Source organism: Desmodus rotundus, chromosome 8 (assembly GCF_022682495.2).
Source record: "Desmodus rotundus isolate HL8 chromosome 8, HLdesRot8A.1, whole genome shotgun sequence".
NCBI lineage: Eukaryota > Metazoa > Chordata > Mammalia > Chiroptera > Phyllostomidae > Desmodus > Desmodus rotundus.
The window spans coordinates 134,932,281-134,954,204 of record NC_071394.1 but is presented as its reverse complement, the minus strand read 5'-3'; the positions used below and the strand labels follow the sequence as shown (position 1 = coordinate 134,954,204).

General features: G+C 58.1%; 1 protein-coding gene across 1 annotated transcript in view; it reads right to left on the bottom strand.

Annotated features, from left to right (window-relative positions):
• The window catches only part of CNTN3 (contactin 3), a 126,881-nt gene that overhangs the window by 18,267 nt on the left and 86,690 nt on the right, over positions 1–21,924 (bottom strand). Inside the window, exons 9-13 of the mRNA XM_053929776.1 lie at positions 19,977–20,113; positions 19,008–19,137; positions 16,613–16,763; positions 6,441–6,568; positions 5,191–5,366 (exon numbers count right to left, since the gene is read on the bottom strand). Of these exons, the coding sequence (XP_053785751.1) occupies positions 5,191–5,366; positions 6,441–6,568; positions 16,613–16,763; positions 19,008–19,137; positions 19,977–20,113 (722 nt within the window). The remainder of the gene's footprint in view (positions 1–5,190; positions 5,367–6,440; positions 6,569–16,612; positions 16,764–19,007; positions 19,138–19,976; positions 20,114–21,924) is intronic.

The following is a 21,924-nucleotide window of genomic DNA, read 5'->3' as shown; positions in this document are numbered from 1 at the left end:
CCCTGCTTGCTGCCCCTTGAGAAAGTGCTCAGGTTTTAGGGGCTCCGTCCGCTCACAGCGGCTGGAGTGTGGTGTCTGCGGGGACCTCTATTTCCAGTGAAGTAGGAATGTTGCTGCTAAACTCTGCCGAGGCAGTGACACCGACAGTCCCTCCTCTTTCCGGGTCATTCAGCTCTTTTGGAGGCACCTGGGCACAGGGGACGGGAACAGGGCTTTCCGCGCCCTTGGAGCCGAGCGAGCCGCTTCCGGGCACGCGGCTCTGCTGCTTCACCTTCGGTGTGACCGGTGGTGAGAGCCACGGCGTCGCCCGCTGGTGAACAAACCAAACCTCCTTCCTGAAGACAGGCAGCGGGCCGACCTCAGGGGAGACAGGATTTCAACAGTGACTGTAGGAACCAGTGGTTACTTCTCAGGTGCCGACATGGCGACGTGGGGTGGGTGAATCCGTAAGTGAAAAAGGTACCAAACCCAGGACACCCGCCTCCGTTTCTGCCTCTCTCAGGAAAACCTGTTGGTGGTGGTCTTTTTCCAGGGGCTCCCACCCTCACGCCGTCGTCTCTCGGTGCAGCGGGCGTGCAGCCATGCTTGATTCGCTCCAGAAGCTTCCAGCGAGTGATCACCACTTTAGGGCGTGAAGCCCAGTCAGGGGACAGACACCTATACGTGCGGAAGGTTGTTTTTACGGATGCAGGAAGTTTACTGGGTAAAGATGAAGTGACGTCACCCGGCACAGGCCCCGAGCAGGAACCCCAGAATAAACGGGGCCGTCGAGGTCTTGTTCCCAGCGTGGGGCGACTGCCCTTGTTATCGCCGGGGGTGCAGTGTGGGCGTGTGGACGGGGCAGCCACTCCGGAAGCTGTTTCGTTACCTAAGAAGACGGGACGTTCGCATGAGTCCAACCGGGGCGCCCCCTCCCTGAGAGTGTCCCCTGCAGAGGCGCATGCCTGTCGTTGGGAAGGACACATGGGTAGGGAAGTCACTGCCGCCCCTGCTGCAAAACCTGGGTGTGCACCCCCTGTGGGCCCCCCTCCCTGCCCTTCTGCCACATTGGGGGTCAGGCTGTGCATGAGGAGGTCCCTCGCCCCGGCTTTTTCCTCGGCTCCCCGGCATATCTGCCGAAGGGCCAACAGTGAGCGAGGGGGGTTTGCTCACCAACACTCCGCCCTGCAGGGTTGTTTTGAGTGATAGCAACAAGAACGGAAAAACCCCCAAGTCTGGCCTGGACACCCCCCTTCCCCTCAGCAGCCGAGTGTGAACCGCTGATCGGCCTCAACCGCAGACTGGGGAGCCCCACAGCCGTCCCGACGCATCCCAGGAGCACACCTCTCATCGCCCACTTTCACCGAAGGAGACAGAAGCTAGGTTTGGTGTGAAGGATGACGGTCATTGGACTATTTTCTGGTAAAAAGCATGTTCTAAAATTTTAAGGTCAGTGTAAGAAACACAGTTTAAAAATCACAGTTCTTACTGTAATAAGAAAGTTCCTGACTTCAACTGTCACATTTTAAATTGCCCCAAATGAACCGTTCATCCTTCGCTTCCTTGTCCGTGTTCACATCAATTAAGTGGTGTAATAAAATGTTATGTCTTGAAAAGTGAATGAATTTCTTTCTGAAACTGGAGCATAACATCTCAGCCAGCATAACAACTGCAACTCAATGATAAAAAGGCGAGCACCCCCCGCCCAGTGCAACCCAGGCCAGCCCCGCCGGCTCGCTGCCGGTCAGCCCCGAAGAGCTGAGTATCACGGCTCCATCCCAACAGGAAGAAAAGAGCTGAACCAACGAGAAAACCCACAGCTCTTCTTAGACTCAGCAGAGAAGGGACATCACAGACAAACCCGTGGCCTCTGAAACTGCGGAGACGGCAGGCTGAGGGACCTCCAGTCTCAGGACGGCAGGGCACCTCCCCGCCTGCCCCCTGAGCTCCATCAGCAAAAGCATGCTCGTGGCGGCGCTGGTCCCCCCGTGCGCCCGTCTGCCTTCGACCCCAAGGCAAGGCCACTGACGGCACAGAAGACCATGTGGACAGGAAACGACCAGCAGGCAAATACACAGACACACGCAGAGCGGAGGTCGCCTACAGCTGGGAGGGGGGCATCCAGGCAGGGGCGTGAGGCCTCTTTTTGAAGGAGTTGAAACATTCTACAATCGACTGTGGGGACAGATGCAGAATTCAGTGCCTGTACCCCAAACACGCTCACATTGAGTGGCTGCACCGTGAGGCACATGAGTGGCTTCTCAGTGACGCTGGTCAGGACCCCGGCGCCCACACAGCAGGACCGGCTGTCCCGCGACTCTGTCCGATGCAGCAAAAACCACTTTGCTCAATGCTCCGTGCCGGAGGCGAAGCCGCTGTGGGCGGCCCCTGTGCCACGTGGCGGCAGAACACTGATCGCTGATGGCGCGTGTTTGTAAGAAGATTCCCAGCACCAACGAGCGTTCAGAGAAAGACCGGAATGGATAGGTGTGGGCCTGTCGTGAAGCTCCGTGTCTCAGACGCCTCTCTCTCTGAGAGGCAGCTCTGGCCTCGTGTGGACCCAAGCCAAGCAGGGGCAGCGGAGTGACGGGCGAACCTCAGACACCCTTCGCTGCGCGTTCCGCCTGCAGACGCGGTGTCTCACTCTGCCTCCACGCCTGCTCCTCCTCCGACGACGCTGGGTGTGGGGTCCTTCCCGTGTTTCCCCAGCGCCCGCTAGGATGGAGGGCCTCGTGCCTGATCAACAGCATCAGCAATTTAGATCCAGTACAGGACGCAGTGAAGGAAACCTGGGTTTCAAGTCAGCTTCTGTGTCCAAGGTCAAAGCTGGGGGAGAGGTGGGTCAGAGGTGAGGTGTCCTGCAGAGCGGACCGTGGCCCCCAGGCAGGTGACATGCACCCTTCTCGCCAGGGACAGGTGAAGGCCAAACACGAGTGAGGAGTCGGAGCTGGCAGAGGACACAGGCGGGTAACCTTCAAGAGGGCGTTTCATGCAATAGCGAGAGAAATGCTAACAGTTTGGAACAACTGGACCAGTCGTAACAGCTCTGACTCGGTCGGAACAATCAGGGAAACCAGGATGCAACACGGAGTCAGCCAGACGCTGTACTTCCCCGCAGCCCAGTTTCCAAGCGTCTCCCCTTCCTTTCCCTTTCGAAGACTGCTCAGCATGACATCAGCCACAGGGAAGGACGATTTCGCCGCCAGGACAGAAAGTGTCGAGAGCCCTAAGATCTCCCTCATGCATGGGATATAAAACTGGAAGCAACAATGAACAAACCAGACAGACAGACAGACACCCACAGGCGCAGACGACCGTGTGCCGGTGCGGGAGGGATTGGAAGGGGGTGGGGAGGGCCGTCCCAGGGTCGGGGCCAGAAGCCTGGTGACTGAGGAAGACTGGGCTGCGGAGTGAGCGCTCACTGCAGTGTAGAGACCGTGCATTGTGGGGATGCACCGTGAAACCCGTACAATCTCACTAACCAACGCCACCCCAACACATTCAATCTAAAAAGGCCGCTGTGTGAGGTGCTCGAGCTGCCCTAACAAGGACCGCACACTGGGCGGCTTCCACACCACAGGACTTACCCTCCTGCCCCTGCAGGACCAGGGCCCTGAGCTCTGGCCAGACCCGCCTCGGCCCATCCAGCTCCCTGGCCCTGGCTCCCCTTGGCCGAGGGGGCGCGGGTCCCGCCACTGCCTGGTCCCCATGGGGCCTACTCCCTGTGTCTGTGTCCCTGGGGTTCTCCTCTCTGTGTCTGCTCCCTGCTGCCCTCTCTGCATGGGGCCACTGGTCAGATCGCGCCAGGGTCTGTCCTTTGCGGTCAACCTCAATGTCACTGAGCTGCACCTGCAGAAATCTGCTTCCAAACGAGGTCACGCGCTGATGTATGAGCGTGGAAAATAACTGTCCCTTCTGCCGCCAACTGCGACCCACTCAGAACACCCCACAGCGCAACACCAACCAGACGTGAGCGCCCCTCACAGCCGGCCACACCCCCACACGATGGGGCACCTGGGACTCACTTTGGTTCTGACACCACCTGCCTGCAGGGGGCGCCACGCCCCACTGGTTAGCAAATGGCTCAGCGCTGCACCCTGAGACACCGACCACGAGTGACCACGAGTGTCCACTGTCGCCAGTACTCGTGATCGACGGCTATAAATTGGGGTTCAGCGACGCTCCACCATGGGTTCTGTGACCGGCTCACAGAACCCAGGAAACCATCATCCTTTGCATTGCACGTGATTCTGATACCTCAATATGCCCACAGATCCACAGACACACTTAGTAAGAAACCCCGGTCCAACGGGTCCCGCTGAGTTGTCTGCCACGCTGTCTTGGCTGAAGGACAGACCCCACGCTCCCCTGTGCACCACGGAGTCTCGGCCGGGAGAACGAAGCCACCGGGAGGCGGTGCATCACCGACACCAGGCACTGCCTCGCGGTTCTCCGGTGTCTCAATCCCTCCTCGAAATAGGAATTCTTTTTGTTTAAAGTTATTTCCTGATCGATTGATTTGAGAGAGAGAAAGAGAGACAGACAGACAGAAACTTCAATTTGCTGTTCCACTCATTGATACAGTCATTGGTTGGCTCCTGCCTGTGCCCTGACTGGGAATCGAACCTGCAACCTTGGCGTGTCTGGACAACGCTCTCACCCACTGGACACTGAGGAGGAGCCAAGGGAACACTGGAGGGCATTTGTGTTTTGCTTGAGTCTCGACAGCAGCTCTCACCAGCTCCATGGCGCAGGGCAGGTAAAAACACGTTTCCCACCCTCGGTCTGTGTGCCTGGCAAATGGCAACGTCTGGCTCACATCGGTGCCGTCACGGGAGTGGCTGTGAAGGAGGCGGGACTCACTGAAACCGAGGCGCTTCCTCGTGAGCTTGTCATTGGACGATAGACACAGTGTGCGGACACCGTGCCTTCCACGAGCTACCATCGGCAGAACCGTCAGGGATGGCGCGGTCTCGGACGCCAGGTTTAACTGAAACTGCACTTCTAGGTCACAGCAGATGTGCTCACTCTCTGGTGATTCCGATGACTCCCTTCAGTGCCAACAGACCCGGGAGCCCTGAGTCACGCAGGTGACAGACATTTCTGGAGCCGCCCACACGTGTCATCATCGGCCTCTCCACACACCAGCGCCCGAGCCACACACACACACACACACACACACGGGGAGCAGGAGGAGGGCGCACGACTTACCCCGCCGACCTTCTCCAGGTGGGATCCGCCCCCGCCGACGTCCGCGAGGGTTCCGTTGAAGTACCAGGTGAACACCGCGCGCAGCAGGGGGTCGTGCTGCGCCTGGCAGGGCAGGAGCACGCTCTCGCCCACGGCCACATCCATGTCGGGCGGTGCCACTGTGATGCGCGTGGGCTCTGGGGGGCGACAAGGTTTGGGGCAGAACATCACCTTTTTATTTTGACGAAAGCAACTTTCAGAGGCAGACTGGTCATCTAAGAGCATGCATGTTTGGACATGCACACGTATGTGCTAAGTCACATGTGTATTCGGACATGCACACATGTGTGATGCTCTAAGTGCACGTACATTTGAACATGCACACACATGTGCTCATCCGTCTATACAATAAAACTCTTTGAGGTTAACAGACGGTTTTACGCGCATCTACGGGATACTTCCTGGGACCCACACCTTCCCGTAAAGGAACTGGGAGGCCTGAATTTACAGGACACAGACATCTGTACACCAGACACAGGACACCAGGCGCAGCGGCAGAAACAGGACCCACCACCGCCCTCACTCGGAGTGAAGGGAGAAGGCTCTATCACAGCCAGACTCAAGCGCCGGGAGCCTGCCGGGTGTTCGAGCAGGCTTGGTGGGGGGGGGGGGAGACGAGGCTGCCGGGCTCATTCGCGGGTTTGTCCCCTTGGCGAAGGTCCTCACGGGCACTGCCTCCCCGCCGTCTGCGTGGATTAAACTCTTTGACCTCCACCTTCCCCATTTCCGTGGCCCATGTTGCAGCAACCGTCTGCAACAGTCAGTCGAATATGCTGACTACGCTTCCTTCGCTCTTCAATCCATTCTGGCAGCCCCCCCAACCCAGCCCCTGAAGCCCATCCGCCCCCATCAAGGCTCCCACAAGTCTCCCCAGTTCCCTCTCTTCTGGCTTTATGCACTCAGCAGCAGCAGCAGCAGCAGCTTCGGCCCCCTGCCCTCCTCTCCTCCTCCGCGCACTCCCTCTGCCGCTTCCTGCCTCCCCAAGCCCTTCAGCTTCCTCCCACCTGCTGGCCGCATCTTTCCCGGTCCCTCTCCTTTTCCTAAATCTGCCTGAGCTGCGTGTATCAAGCCGGGCAGTTCTTCTCACTGGGTCTCCACGCCTTCTCTCCGTGACTCACCGGTCCCCCCCCCCCAATCTCCAGAGGGCACAGCCCGCTGAGACCCCTTCTTCTCCCGGATGGCGCCCCGCAGCACGCCGCGTGAACACCCACCTGTGACGACCAGGCGCGTGGAGTCGTTGGCCCTCCCAAACCGGTTCTCCGCAAAGCAGGTGTATGTCCCCGCGTCAGCTTTGGTCACGTTGGCTATTTTGAGGCCTCCGTCTTTTAAAAGAGAAATTCTAAAGGAAATGTAAATTAGACCAGTGAATGCATGGTACTAAGATTTCCTCCCAAACACACAGCAAGTTTTAAACAGAAGTGTTGCCTTAGGTGAGCACTTTTAAGGCCAGTAAACCTGCTGTCGCCTTCAGGAAATAAAGACAATGAAACAATGTTTCCACACGCACCTGCCCCCCCTCCCCCCACGCCCGCCAGGACCTCACCCAGCGCTACTGGACGTTACACCTGACCTGGGAGATTCTTTCGTCAGGTAAGTGTGAAACACTTCCCAAAAACACACGGTGTGGCGGTTTGGACAAAACAGAAAGTAGGTATGAGACTATTTCCCTTCAATCGGAAACAGTGTATGAGAAATAAGAAATCTGCTGGCCTTTCATCAGGAACTGGGGAGAGGCACGTGCCAGCCGAGAAAAACCAGACTTTGCTGGAGAATGTTGACCTGGTCGCCGTGGGCTTCCACGCAGAAGCTGAGCTCCCGGTTCGTACGGTTCTGGCATCTGAGTCATCAGGCGCCTTCCATGTGCTGGGTGCTGCCAGGCAGGAGCCCACCTGCCGGGGTCACAGGCCCCGGGTGGCACATCCCTCCCTCCGCAGGTACCCAGGTGGGCTCCCATCTGTAGTCTGTGAGACGCGCTCTCGGACGCGGGCGGGGGATAAACAGGGGGCAGGAGAGCCTCTCAGAAAAGGCGTCGCTCAAACGGAGAAGAATGAGGAGGAAGGCTGCCGGGGTCCACAGCCCCACCCGAGAATTGTTACTGCCCCTCGTCGCCGCCCTTCCCTATTTCCCCTCCCATTCACTTCCCGGCATCTGCAGGACCCACAGCACGGGCCTGATGCTCAGCAGGCCCTTTCCCGTCCGGCTCACAGGTTTGAAAGGAGTCATTTTTATCGAAGGGCTGATGGCGGACTTCCTCAGAACGCTGCAGCCCAGCGTTCAGACAAGGTAAGTGCAGACGAGGGTCCAGGGCTGCCTCCAGCTCGGGGGCCACGTGGTGCGAGGCGGGGGTGATGCTGAGCACGCAGGGCAAGCGTGGAGGCCTGCGACTCATTCTCCGAGCATCGTCCATTTGCGGCTAGGTTTTTATGGGTGTCGCAATTCGTCTGAGTTCATGTACCAAAAATATACACATGAGGTTTTTCATGTTTATACGTGTGCATGTACATGCATATTCCTTCAACAGCCATTCCTCACGCTCACCTGTGTCCTGGTTTCGTTTCCCTGAGAAGTCGTGGGCACCCGCCCCCGGGTGGGGATGGGCTCACTGTGACCGGACGGCTGGGTGGGAAGCTACACGGCTATTCTGGACTCCACTCGCCGAGTACGTCTTCTAAGAGACAGACGCTTACAGTCGGAGGTGGGGGAAGCGCCACAACGCAGGTGTGACGGGGAGATGATGGCAGGTGCAGAGGGCAAACAGAAGTCAGTGAAACGCAGGAGAACTTCGGACGCCAGGCGGTAATGTCCCGAGGTCAGAGGGAGCCTGCAGGCCGCTCCACTCCCAGGAGAAGGGTGTCAGAAGGCTCATTCTCTCAGCCGCCCTGCGGCGCTGGGCTTTCCGCTTGTAAACTCGGCAGCGTCAGCCTCGTAATTTATGGGTGAGAAGATCTCAAGGACAAGTGAGACAGCAGAGACGGTCCGGCAGTCGGGGACCCTGCGGGGGTGAGCACCAGGCCACCGACACTCGGCTTTGTTGTTCTGCTGGACACACCGCACCGGACAGGCACCCGGGGTCCGAGACACGGACGTGGCGCCTCTGGCAGCCCACGAACAGTTCTGCATGTTCGTCCGTAAGAGCACCAGCAACAAAGGGATGTTTCCGTGACTTCCCCAAAACCTTTCAAGAGCTTGCCCATCGTGAGAGACACATTGGAAACCAAATTCATGATGACAGCGACTCAGTGGGTTGTTTCCAAAGTGAATTGAAATCTGAAAGGCCCCTTACAGGCTATTTCTAGTTTCAGTGGTTTTATGAAACTGTTAGGGACCAGGCAACGGCCCATTTGAAACATCCAAACCCGTAGGCACTAGACAACCTGCCGTGATTAGAAACACCCGAGGTGGTAAAAGCAATCCTGACGAGGAAACCCGTCTCGGACGACAGCCACGTAGTCAGAGCGAACCTCAAAAGCAGCACTGACTTCGGTCCGAGGGGACCCCACATCGGACACTGCTATTCTCTGCCCTGTGACGGGTTCACGAGCCAGATCCACTGGGGGGAACGCCAGCTTCGTTACCTGCGCTACGCAAGGAGCCGGCGCGGCACCGGGCACGCGGGGCCAGCTCCCCTGCTGCACAGACCCTGCCTCTGGGGAGGGTCAGAGGCCCGTCAGTCTGGGGCGGCCCCTGGATGCAGCTCACCTGCGACAGCACTGCCAGGGTGCGCTGTACCAGCCGACGCTGTCCCCAAACAGGGAACCCCGGCAGGAGTGGGACACTTTTGGGCTGCTCAGAACTGACTCCCCTTTCTTTGGCAAACGACACCAGTCTCGTGTCAAGGACCTCTCTGCCCCAGCCATCCTGGCAGGGCTGTGAGCCCAGGCCCCCCGTCCGATCCCAGCCGAGGGCTGGACCCTGGAGGCCTCACGGGGCTCCTCAGACATTCTGGGCACCGGTCACCTGCAGGGCTCCCCAACTCCCACCCCAGGCCACCCCTAGACGGCCCCCCAGTGAGGTGCATTTCTGACAAGTTCCCAGGGTCGCTGTGGCTGGCGGGGATCGCACTTTGAGAAACAGCACTCCAAGCCGGGTCCTCTGAGCTGACTTGTGACGGTGATAATGAAGATGACGGTGGCCCCTTTGTCCCAGCACTTGCTGCGCTGAGACCTCGGCCGTAGAGACCCAAGGTCACCCTGAGCCCCACGCCCCCAGCCGTCCCTGCCCCTTGCTGAGGGGCTCTATGTAACACCCTCGGTGTCCTCTCAGCCATGGTCCTCGACTCCTGGGGACACCAGCCACCTGCAGCTGGCACCAGGCACACGGCGCTTCTCACCTTCTGTCTGACACACACCTGCCAGGTGTGTTCCTGCAAGGCGGAGGGTTTGGCCCCACCATTCCCAGCCCAAGGTCCCCATTTTCACCTGTCACCATTTCAGGGCCTTTTTTACAATCTTGGTCGTCCTTTCTAACCGTCGGGGACACAGCGCCTTTGATGTTGGAGACGTCGGGGACGCTGTCTGCAGAACGGGCGCTTATGTGCACGGCGGTGACCACAGGTGGGACCCTTCCAGGGCCAGCTGCCTACGGCCAGGGCAGGGTGGGTCGGCACCTCACGCAGCAATGACAACCCCCGGTGACCTGCGCAGCCTCTCTGTCCCAGGTGCTTCGGCGTCCACCTTTCCAGACGCGCTTTGGTGAGATTTTCCTCTATGGTGACTCACGTTTGGTGACAGGCTCCCTAGAAACCACCTCGAACGGAAACAGAGCGGCGATGGCCGCAGAAGTGGGACTGGGGTGGCAGGTTCCCATCACGCCGCGTCCTGAGGAACCGCTCAGCCCGGCCACCTGAGCTTCCCTGTCCCCACTCCGTGCAGAGCTGCAGTCCTGTCCCTCCCGACCGGGTCCGGCCGAGCCCCACGCCCCTGCTAAGAGGACGTGGACTTGAATGCTCGCTCAGGCGACTCCTTATGTATTTGACTCTCTCCATCTGCCCAGCGGCTCCTTCTCCGCCCCCAAGGCTGCCGACACAGGACACGACCTTGAAATAAGTTCCACTTCAAGGTTATTAAAAACACATTCACGGAACATTAGCTAAAAGAAAGGTGGTCTATCACCTGTTTTTCAAGTATTCTGAGTTTCTGCATGTTCAAAGCTGCCCTTAGGTTGTGGGCCAGGCACTGCATTTCGGGAGCCGCATTAGCATCCTCTCCACGCAGCGCCCCGCCATCCACTGGGCAGGCCGGCACCCCGTGGCCAGAGGACGTGTGCGCCCCCCGGCCGCTGCCCCCTCGGACACCATGGGTTGTCTAGTGGGCTCGTCGGTGAGCGGCAGGCTCTGGGCCTCCACTGAGGGTGCGGACCGTGGGTGGGCTTTCTCCCTAAAGCAGCCTCGGGCATCGACTGTATCGGTTGCTTTTAAAATACTATGGATTTCCCAATTAAGTAAATTAACACATAATATAAAAACTTAAGTGCCTAATAAAATCAAAGTCAAAGTTTAAGACGTCTCTTTCCTTAGCATTTGAGTGTCAAAGGTTGGGTAAACGTTTTTTCCGAAACAAAATCGATTCTCTCGCATTCAAACTCAATGATAGAGTTTTTCGGGTTTACAGACTCACGAGGGTCAACCACTCTGATCCTCCCACAGAAACCGCTCCAGCCACGACGTCTGTGTTAAGACAGAATTAGAAAATATCACAGAGAAGATCAGGGGGTGGAAAATGCCAAATTACACAACAAATTTCTTTGAGGTCGTCAGGAAGCAAGAAATCCAACTCGGTGACAACAAAGAGAACGCACACAACGGGCCACAAGTCACGGATAACTCCAGCGTCGGACATGCCGCGGCCCAGCCCTGCGTCCGTCCACCCCAAGTTCAGCCGAGAGCTGCAGGAGGGGGAAATATACTAGAACAGCACATCCCTACTGCTGACAGGAAGACTCAAGTAGAAATCTCTGAAAAAGTCAATCTTATGTGTTTCTGAGAAATAGGAGCAGTAAGTTAAGTAAGAAAACCGCAGGTGCGTGGGAAGAGGTGCCGGGAAGCCTGAGGTGAGTGCTCTTCCACAGGTGTCTGCGGCTCCTACCACACCCTGCGTGTTCTGGAAAAGCAGAGAAGCGAGGAGGAGCCCCGTCCCGTGGAGACTGAAACCGAAGAGCCCACGGGGACTGGTGTCGCTCAGGCACATCCCACCACCCGGTGCGACCGCTGGCAGGGAGCGTCGCATCTGAGCTGCAAGTGTGCCCAGCGCTGCCGGGGAAACACACAGCCCCCCCGCCATTCCCTCCACGTCGCCCTGGGTCCGGCCTCCGCTGAGCCGCTGACCCCTCCCAGCTTCCTGGAGCCCTCCTGTCTCTCTGGCCCACCGTCTATGCCGCAGCCAATAGTCGCCTGGCCAGACCCTGGTGCAGCCAGCGTGTCCCCCCCCCCCGCCCCCCGCCACCCCGCCTGCTGATTCCCTTTCCAACGGAGTCATGTTTTTATCACGGTCACCCTACGCCTGGACCCTGCCCGGCTCACCCTCGATTCCTCTCAGGGCCCTTCTGCACACGGTGTCGGGGACACTCCTGTCCTCTGGCTTCCCCCTGGTTCCGGACGTCAGCCCTCTCCCCTGCCCAGGCCTTGGCCCCTGCACCTCTTCCTGGAAGGAGGTTCTTCCAGCTCTCAGGCTGACCCGGGGCTTCTCACCTTTCAGTTCTCTGCCCAAAGTCACTTCCTTCAGGAAGCCTTCCTTGAGACACCCTACGTATCTTTCTAGCCCACCTGTGCACCGTGCCTGCCTCCAGTGGGCGCCAGGCTGTGCTCCCCACAGCAGCCGTGGCACGTCCCCCTCGAGTGCTCTCCCCCCAGGAGGAGTCACACCCCCTCCCTGTGAGTCCGGTTGCCTGAGGGGATTCTTCCAGAGCTGAGGGCCCCACAGGAAGGTGTGGCTCAGCTCCCAGCTCGATGGCTGGAGTCGTCTGTCTGAGGGAGAACTCAGCTTGGGCTTGCTCACCCTTGTGACCGTGTGGGACCCTGACCTGGCCTCACCTAGGGGAGAGACCCCCTTTCCCCTCTGGGCTATGCAGTCACTGGTCCAGATGGCGTTTTCTTTCTCGCTTCTTTGCTCGCTTGCACAGACCCTTCTGGACGCAGCTCCGAGGTCCCTGCTTCCTCAGGGACCTGCTCCCCTCTCCACCCCCTGCTCAGGGCTGGGACACAGCCTCTCCTTGGTCTCCCCACGGGCTCCCTGTGGACACCTCCACTGCAGACAGGTGGCAGTGTCCAGATTCCTGGAGGCCATCGCTAACAGCACCCTGGTTCTCTTCCCAGGTGTCCCAGTGCATGGAACTCCGCGGTCACCTCAGTACAACTGATGGCCGGGTTTCCCGCATCCCACGCAGGGGAGGCTGGTGCTGATTCTCACTCACGTGTGCTGCCAGTGCAGGTGGGAGGAGCGAGTGGACAGCGTGGGTACCTCCCTGCAGACAGGGCACTGATCTCCACCCAACCAGACCTGGGTCCCGACGCAGGGGCCTGACACATACTATGTACAGCCCTCCCTTGTTCTGGACAGGCCAGCAGTTGGAGATAAACCGGGAGTGAAGGGTCAGGAGGGCTCACTGAGCTATGAGCCGTGTGCCTGAGGCTGGACTGACCCAAACTCGTCATCGGGAGGGGCAGCTGGGCACAGGAGGGAGGCGAAGGGGACGAGAGGGGGTGGAAGGACAGGGAGCAGTGACTTGAATGTGTGAGGAAAAGCAGATTCCTCTGAGATGAGAGAGTCAGAGAGGGGAGCCAAGAACTGTGAGGCATCAGGGAGGGATGCAGAGAGAAACTGCTCTGCAGACAGACCCTCGTTCTCCATCGCAGAGCCTCAGCAGCAGGGGTGGGGGCCCTCCCGGGAGTGCCAGGCGGTCACAGCGCCAGCTGGTCTCTCCGACCCGTCTCCCGCTGATGGGCGCAAGTTCAGACTCTGCCCCCAGTGACCTCCCCGAGCAGATGGCCCAACACCTCCCCAAAGGCAAAGGGCCCTGCTGGGAGCTTTCTCATGAGGCTGTGCGTGGAATCGGAAGGGGGTGGGGGCAGAACTGCGTGTACGCTCTTGTGGAAGGAGAGTAGGGTGTCTCCTCAGAGCCTAAGTCACCTTTTCCGTGTGCGGCCCTGGAGTTTTAACACGCGAGTGAGGCCGTGCACACTGCCGCAGCCGAGGGCAGAACTGTCCCCTCGCCCCAAACCCCCGAGGCCCCAGTGGGCACCCCCCTACCTGCCCCTCTGCCCCAGCAAGCAGTGATGGCTCTTTTCTGTCCCCAAAGCCGTGCCTTTTCCAGGAATGTCACAGAAATAAAGTCCTACAGCATATAATGCTCTTTGCATTTTAAAAGCCAACTTCTAACTATATGCAAAAAAATATTGAGAATTGGTTACATTTTTAAAACATGGTCCGCATCATGGTTATTCGTATTTGGAGAAAATGTGTACTATTTCTTCCTTTTAAAAGCAATTAACTGTCTATAGTGTTAAATGCTGCACAGACCATGAAGCAATTTGAGGCCACTGCAATAAAACATTCACCAGCACAGGGGACAGCATTCAAGGGAAAGCGCCATTTTTAGAAATAATTGGTTAATGCGTCTTAAATACTAGTAAGCAACACAGAAAAGCTAAACACTCTTTAAAACGAGCCACTGGGCCGTTTCTTCCTGTGTACCGTGCCCGTCTGCATTCTCTGGGGCCTTTTTCAATTTCACTTCGCTGAAGGAGGGAAACCCTCCCAGGTTAATTCCAGTCTTGAGAACGTGGGTTTGGGGGCACAACCACAGCAGCGAAGGGCCTGCGTGGCTCAGAAAGCTTGCTCCCTGCAGGGAGGAAGGCGTCCCTTCTTTTCAGTGACAGAGAAAATACAAAGCAGCAATAATAATAATAATAATAAAAAACCCCAAACAAAACAACACACCGTTGCTCCCTACTGATGCCCATGATGTCACAGTTCAGGCCGTCTGTCCGCCAGGTGAGTCACGCGGACCTTTGACTTAGCTTGACAATAAACCCATCGCTTATAAACTGTAACCATCAGTCACGTGAACGGGACCGTACACACCGGCCTCCTCCGCTCTGCGTTTAGTTTCCATCAGCCCCGAGGGGAGAGGCACACCCTGCCCTGAGCCCCGTGTGCTGACCGGCACCTGCCAAGACGACTCCATCATCCAGGGCCTGGTGCCCCCCCCCCACCGCCCACCTGCTCACCGGCATCCCACCTGCGGATCGGGCCTCGCTCCCGAGTCCCCGACTCGGTCAGCCTGTAGGTGCACAGAGACGTCTGGCTGGGTCTCCAAGGGGCAGCTCCAGCCCAGCCAACCAGTCTGCTGTGACCTGGGTGCCTCGTCCTGCTCTGTCTGCCTGAACCGGTGGGTCTCCCACTTGCCCTCCGGAGCCCAAGAGGGACGCTGAGGACTCACCCTGTCTTCTTGATTCAAATCTTCAACCAGATCGGCACGGATGTGCTGCCAATTCAAGGGCCCCCCTGCCTCCCTGTATTCCCCCCGCCTTCTGTTTAGTTCAGGCTGCAGTTTGCCGCTAACTGGGGCCCCCAGCCCCTTCCACACACACACCCCCTCCGCCACCTCTGTGGTGTTTTGAACAGAAGGTTGATCTGGCTTTGCCACTTCGACTTCTTCTGTTGCTGTCGGTGGCTGCGGAACGAGGGCCCAGACTTGGCAATTCAGCAGCCAGGTCCCTCAGTGAGACCCCGCTCAGTCCTCCGCACCCTCCCACAGCCCGTCCACACAGGGGCAGGAAGCCTTCGTCACTCAGATGCCCAGGCCAGCCTGTCCTGGAGCCTCGGCACCCTCCCATCTCCCTGGGATGCTGCCTTCTCCGGAAAGCCGGCCTTCACGGGGAACCACTAAGCGTCCCCAACTGAGCGTCCCCGGGGACAGCCCTGTGTCACCTTCTCAGGCCCTGGAAAGCTGAGAACAGCAGTTGGATGTCTCCAATGGTGCCCGGCACACCGCTGGCACTCAGAGTTATCTGCAAAGGAGTGACCGGCACTTGTGCGGGGAGGGCAGGAGGCGCCATCTGTGCGCCGAGCCCTTTCTCTATGCCGAGTGGCAGCGTTTCGGAGACCTGGCCCGGAACTAATCCCTTCATTACCTCGGCTGGAGAGGTGCTCACCACTTCAAAGCAGTGACACCGGTCTCTCCCACACCGTTCTGTAACTGAGGAGTCTCGGCGACTGAGATCCCCATTACAAAGCTGACACGGTGCTGCAATAAATGCTCCCGGCCCAGGAAGACGGTAATTACCCAAATGTACTGTGTGATTTACACGGGGCACGTGGGCAGCAGCCTGCGCGGCCCGACAGAGACATGCAGCTCTCGGATGTTCTTTTCTGGTTTAAGCTTTGAATACTATAGATAGAAAACCACAGACAGACACACAGACAGACAGTAGACAGACAGATGGAGAGGCACAGACACTTATCTGTGTAGCTGTACACACCCACACGATACGTTTACATATCGACTTAATCAAACACATACCTGCCACCAACAACCCCCTGTGAGGCTGGAGAAAGCTTTCGTATTCATCGTAAGTCTCTTATTCACTGAAAAACCCAAGTTCACCTCCAAAACCACCACCACCGACGACGAAGAAACCCTAAGGAACCGATGAGTTTTCAGTCTGGCCATATAAACGCCCTGTCGAGAACTTTCGCCTTCCCTTGTATTTTCAAGTACGTCAGTGAATTCATTGGTCCCCAAAATGAGCTTCAGAACGGCACCCCTTCATCACCCCAGCGGAGCCTCGCCCGCGGCAGGGAGGGGAACCCATCTGCCGCGAGTGCTCTGCGTGGGGGCAGGCGAGAAGGGGCTGCAGCCACAGGTTCGCAGGTTCCGCAGACGGACGACTCTCGTCGGGAGCGGGTCACAGAACAACGTGGCCCTGACTGACACGGTTCCGAGACACCCCGTGTCGTATGGAAACACCTTTCCCTCCCGTGCACCACGCACTGTGGCAGGTTGAGGGTAAATAAGGGAAACCTGGTCGAAAATAGAGTCAGGGGCCCTGAGGGGACACTGTCAGGCCCGGCCACTGGACCCCAGACAGGAGGGCAGGGCCGATGGCTGAGGGAGGACACGCTTCTCCTCCCAGCAGGCGGGCTCCTGGCACCCCCAGCCCACAGGGCGCTGCCTCCACTTGAGCTCTCCCCAGCGCCTGCTCTCTGGGGGCCAAGCGGCTGGTCCTCCCCGCACCTGGACTCGTGAACGGTACACCTCACTCACTCCCCACCCCGGGACGTCCCTGTGCTTTTCCCCGGCAAACCCAGGTGCTGGCTGAATAACTAGAATGGCTCTTGGGCTGTTCTCGGGTGACAGGTCTCTCTGTGGGGGGCGGGGTAAGTACCTTCCATTGTCCTGCACGGCCACCTCGCCTCTCTTCCAGGAGGACTGGGCCCTGGGTGAGGCACGGGGCCGGCAGTCCAGGGCCACCTCGCTGCCCACCTGCGCCTGGGCCAGCTTCTTCATGGGCGCGCTGGAGAAGTCGGGGGCCGCAGCTGGGGAGGGAGGAAGAAGAGGAGAGAGGAGGAGCGCTCAACACCTGGCTCGAAGGGTCTGCGTCCCGCACACTTCACAGCTGGCTCTGGACGGCCATTTGTGAAGCTTCTGGGTGACGGATGCGCTCCAGGGCAGGTTTGCCTGACACGGGGGCACCACACACAGTTTTAGCCGCACGCTGGCTCCCGTGTGGGGTTTTCCGCCCACTTCTAACCCTCGCGACAGCGACTTCACATGGAAACTGCAACTGTTTACTAGGAAGTTTAAGGTCGCTCTACCCTGAGTTTAGAAAACTTAAAAACATTTATCAGAGGACAACAGGGGTCTCCCCCGTGTCACTGAGGCAGCTGCCTGTGGCCCAGGGCCAGGCCCTTGGCCGCTGTGTTGTACACGGAGGCTGGGTGTTGAGTCCTCTTCTCCCACATAAAGGTCACCAAGATGTCGCACAAAGCGGCCACGCGAGCCTGCAAGTCGGAGGAGCGCATCGCAACCCGCGTTCCTACAGGGAGTTGCAACAGGAGGAGCTGACGCTAAGTCTGTGACAATGTGTGGGACGCAAGTCCGGAAGCACCTGCAGGTCCGTCACATGTAGCAAGGGACTGCCGGAACGAAATCACACGTCCCTGGTGAGTCGCCCTTGTACTGCAAGTGCGGGGGCAAGTCAGGGACCTGCTGCGACCCCCAGACCACCCAAGGCTGCCTCACCGCGAATCCCAGGGAACGTGACGTATGTTTAATGCGTGGAGACCGTGCCACGGGCTACTCTGTCTGCAGACTGTCCGTACAGAAGACACGTCCAGAGGTTGTCGCCTCGAAAACCACGACTCTGAGAGAATCGGTTTTACTGAAAGGAGCCAAAAAGACCTGTATAGGTCAATGAAATCATTAAGAAAATGTATCTGGCATTTTCCCCCCAATAAATAAATAAAAGGCCATGCGGTGTGTAGGGCAGGGACGCATCACGTCCATACGGTTAGGTTGACACGAGACAGCAGCCGCACTTGGACCTGAGACTCACGTGTGAACTCCTCTCCCCAGGCCAGCTTCTCAGCTGAGGGTCACCCCTGGGTGCCGGGTGCCTTCTGTCCTCCAGACAGTGGGGCTGAGAGGCCTGCTTTTGTTAAGTCAGGATTTTTCAAGGTGAACTTGACCTTTGGGGCTGGGTCGTTTGCCAGGACAGCTGTCCTTCAGGAGCTTCTGGAGGACACCCGGCAGCCTCACCAGCCTCCACCCACAAAAACCAGGAGCACCAGCCAGCAGCCCCCTCCCCCACCCACTACAGCGACCAAACATGTGCCCAGTCACTGCCCCTGGCCACCACATCGTCCCCAGCTGAGGATGGCCCAGTCAGATGCATCGGGACCCTCCTTCCTTCTGGCCCCCAGGACGTGCAGACTGGGGCAGCAGGGAGAAGTGGCCCACTCGGGCTCCGTGGGCCGGTGACAGGCAGTCCTGTGGCTTCCACTGGAGCCATTAAGAAAGCCACCTCTGTCCCTGGACTGCGGTAATGGAAACGCATGGGGAGCAGCATTTAGTGCCCGGTAATGCCGGTGACCTGTGAGTCTGGGATCGGGCTGCGCTCAGATCCAAAGATTAACTTCCAGTGCGTGGACCTGCAGTCTGCCCATTCTTCCTGCCTTTCTCCCCGCCCTCCCTCTTCCCTTCCTACTCATGCCGTACGGTACTGGACTCTCAGCTGCAGCTGGATTTTCAGCCATTTGCCATGGAAAGTGCTTTTCTGGCCAATCGCCTGAACATGACATGACACATTCTCTATTCTCCGGGACCCGAAGCGCAGGAAGAAGGGAAGCTCGGACTTCCAGGTGCCAAGCCTTCTCTAGTTAACGCTGCACCACGCCCGGCTGTTTCCGGCAGCCTCACGCAAGAAGAGGCAGCTCCTTTCAGACCAGTAAGTGACCCCCTAGAACTGGGGGTGTCCTTTGGTGGCCCAGCGGCAGAGCACACCGAAGTCACACACTCCCTGGAAGGGGACCCCTCCGTGTGACAGCGGTGTGGGGACAGGAGGCCACTGCCACTGCCACTGCCGGCTCCCCAGCTGCAGGTTCACCTGGCCATGACCCCTGCTCTCCTTAGAAGTCATGGGCTGTATGTGGACTTGGTCAGAAACCCCGACAAACTCTAGGAACCTTGTTAGACACAGGAATGTGAAAGTGCATATTTCTGCTGCTAGCAAAACAGAGGATCTGAGAGAAATAACAGTAAGACGAGAAGCCGCATCTTACCCACGACCTTGAGCTCGGCGCTGGAGTAGATGAGCCCGTGTTTGTTCTCCGCTATGCACTGGAACATTCCAGAATCTGCCACGGTGAGGTTCGCTATGGTGAGGGCGCCGTTTTCTATCTGAATCCTCTCCTAGACGGGAACAAGAACGTCTCGCACACAAACGTAGACACCATCTGAGCAGAAGAGCGAACAGCACCGCCCAGCGGGGTCTCACGCTACCCTCCTCCGTTTCCTGAGACCACCAGACCATCTGACCGGAAACTCACACTTTCCCGTACTTGGAAACGGGAGAGTGATTTTAACACAACAGCCACACTGGAAACACTAACCAACACCCTTCGGGCCAAAGCGGGCCCTGAGACACGTGACCGGGCAGGGGTGAAATGTGGCAGCCGCTTCACCCTCCCTCGTGGCTGACCCTGTGGACTCAAGGAGCCACGGCTTCCGTTGCGGCAACCGGGAAGGTTTTCACCATTTTTAAAATCATCTGAAGACATTATGAATCCTGTGTGTTTGGAAACAGTTCTGGGAAGCACCCGTTCAGGAAGGGTTTGGGGCAGCATGGAACATCACATGGAAATGTGAAGGAAAGGGGTCACTTTGCACACAATTGAGAGAGAGCAGAACCCACGTGGCCCGAGAAGGAAGTGACGGGGAAAACACACACTCGGGTGAGCAGGCAAGGAGGTGAGACACACGTTTACCTCCAGGGGCCGGGCCAGGTGCCACATGGGAGAAAGGGCGATACATTCTACACTCGACTAAAGGAAGTCCTTGTCTAGTTTCAGACCAAAACAGTGAGTGGCCTGTCCTTTCACAGGCTGAGTTCACAAAGATCACCCTTTCCCAGGGGAATGCAAGGTTGGGACCCCCCGCTCCGGTGACCGGGTTTTCCACACCCCCCGGCACAAGGCTCTGGGCACGTCCCCCCGAGTGGGGCAAAGGGCGGGCTCCCGGGCAGGCCTCACCTCCAGCACCAGGGCCTCCCCGTTCTTCAGCCAGCGGTAGGAGGGCCTGGGCTTCCCGCTGGCCCGGCACTGCCAGCGCAGAGCGTCCTGCATGGCGGCCTCCACGTCCTGGATGAGTTGCACCCAGTGAGGCTTCGCTGCAAGGAAAACGAGCTTCAGACCCCCGGCCAAGGAAAACCGCACCCTCCCCCACAGGCACAGGGCTGGGGATGATGCCTCACTCCCTACGCTCCCCTGTGTGGATTCGAGGGTGTTTTTCCAGGTTTGAGGATGGAGGTGGCAACCTGTCCCCTTCTTAGCAGAGCGCCCCCTGCTTTGTCCGCGGTCACACCGCTGCCCTGGGCGGCAGCCCCCGGTGTCTTTGCATCTCGGTGTAGGCGTCTGACGCAGGCACGCAGAACAGATTGCTGTTTCCAAGCGTCGTTTGAGTCATGAGATCGCAACTGACGGCCACGTCCTCCTCGAGGACGGCAGACGCTGGTCTCAATTACGCACAACTTCACGTCCACAGGGAGGAGCTGCCGTAGCCGAGGAAGAAGTGTCTCCTTCCAGCGAGAAATAACTCTTCATCACATGCAGACCAGTGAGCATCCCATGAGCCTCAGTGCTAATTAAAACGCGTGCAGGCAGAGAAGGCGGATGTGCTGGCTCGCTCCCAGTCACAGGAGGTTTTATGAAAAAGGAGTAACCCGCACACCTTCAATTATGTATGCAAATCAGCTGCAGCGAGCGGGTTTATCACTTTCACTCAGAAGACACTGTTTGGAAAATTCCTTTACAGATAAAAGCTCGCACCACCTCCAGTGAAAGCCGCTCCGCAAAGCGTGCCCAGCCCGGGCTCAGCGTCGCCCACACGGGGAGGCGGGGCATCTCACCCATCACTTGTGTGATGTGTGCAGAGCGGGGTGGGGTCACATCTGTGTCCCCCCCCCCCCCCCCATGCTGCAGCAGTGTATCCAGTTCTACTTAATTGCAACCACGGGAAACCCGCCTTTCCATTTCTATCACAAAACTGCTTTCTAGAAAAATGAGACTGAAATGAAAATACGGCCATTCAGCTTTCAGAGAAACTGGACCCCAGTTTTACCTCATTTCATTTTTCCTTTTTTAATATATGAACTACTTGCCCACTCTGAAGTACAGTGCAGTCCCAAATCACTTCTTTCTGTTAAGACACATTTTCTTCTCCCAGAAATCCCCGGCCCAGGTGGACTGAGCCCGCAGGCAGGCCCCACACACGAGCCCCCGGCGGACACTCCGTGTGTAGGAGAGTTCCCACTGGCGGCCCCGCTGTCCTCCTTCCCCGAGGGACAGGGGCATTTGGCAGCCGAGGCAGCCCAGAGTAGCAGCCGCCCTGCTCATTGCGATGCCCTTCCTCCAGACGACACCCACGTATATTCTCTTAGACCACTTTTTTCCGTGACATATGAGGGCAGAGACGCAGGTAACTGCGGTTACTTTCACGAAACTGCGTCTCATTGCTTTCCAAGGCTCGTACAGCACGCAATGACGCAAGGCGTGCCGACCACGGGGGTCACCTGTCGTGCCTCCTTCTCCCCCTTTATTCCTAAAATAAGCCCAGTTCTCCGTGAGGCCATCCTCTCTTCCACTGCCCCACACTGTCCCTACAACCCAGGAATCCTGCCCTCACTCCCTGTTCCAGAGTATCTCACGTTGTCTCAGACCAGTCCCCCTGGAGGTGATGGGTGTAGCAGCGGTCGGCACGGGGCCACCGGGATGGGAGAGGGAATCCGAGGCTTCTCAGAGGAAGGAAGGGAGGACAAGGGTGGGCGTGCCGGCCACCAGTGGCTGCCCCGTTGTGCCTGTTCTGAAACTAACATGCAGAGAAAGGGAAAAGTCGGAAAAAAACTGAAACAAAAACCACAGAGAAGCTGAGCCAGCACCGAACCTCAGGTAGCTGAACCCCGCTCAGCCTTGGGCTCCTCGT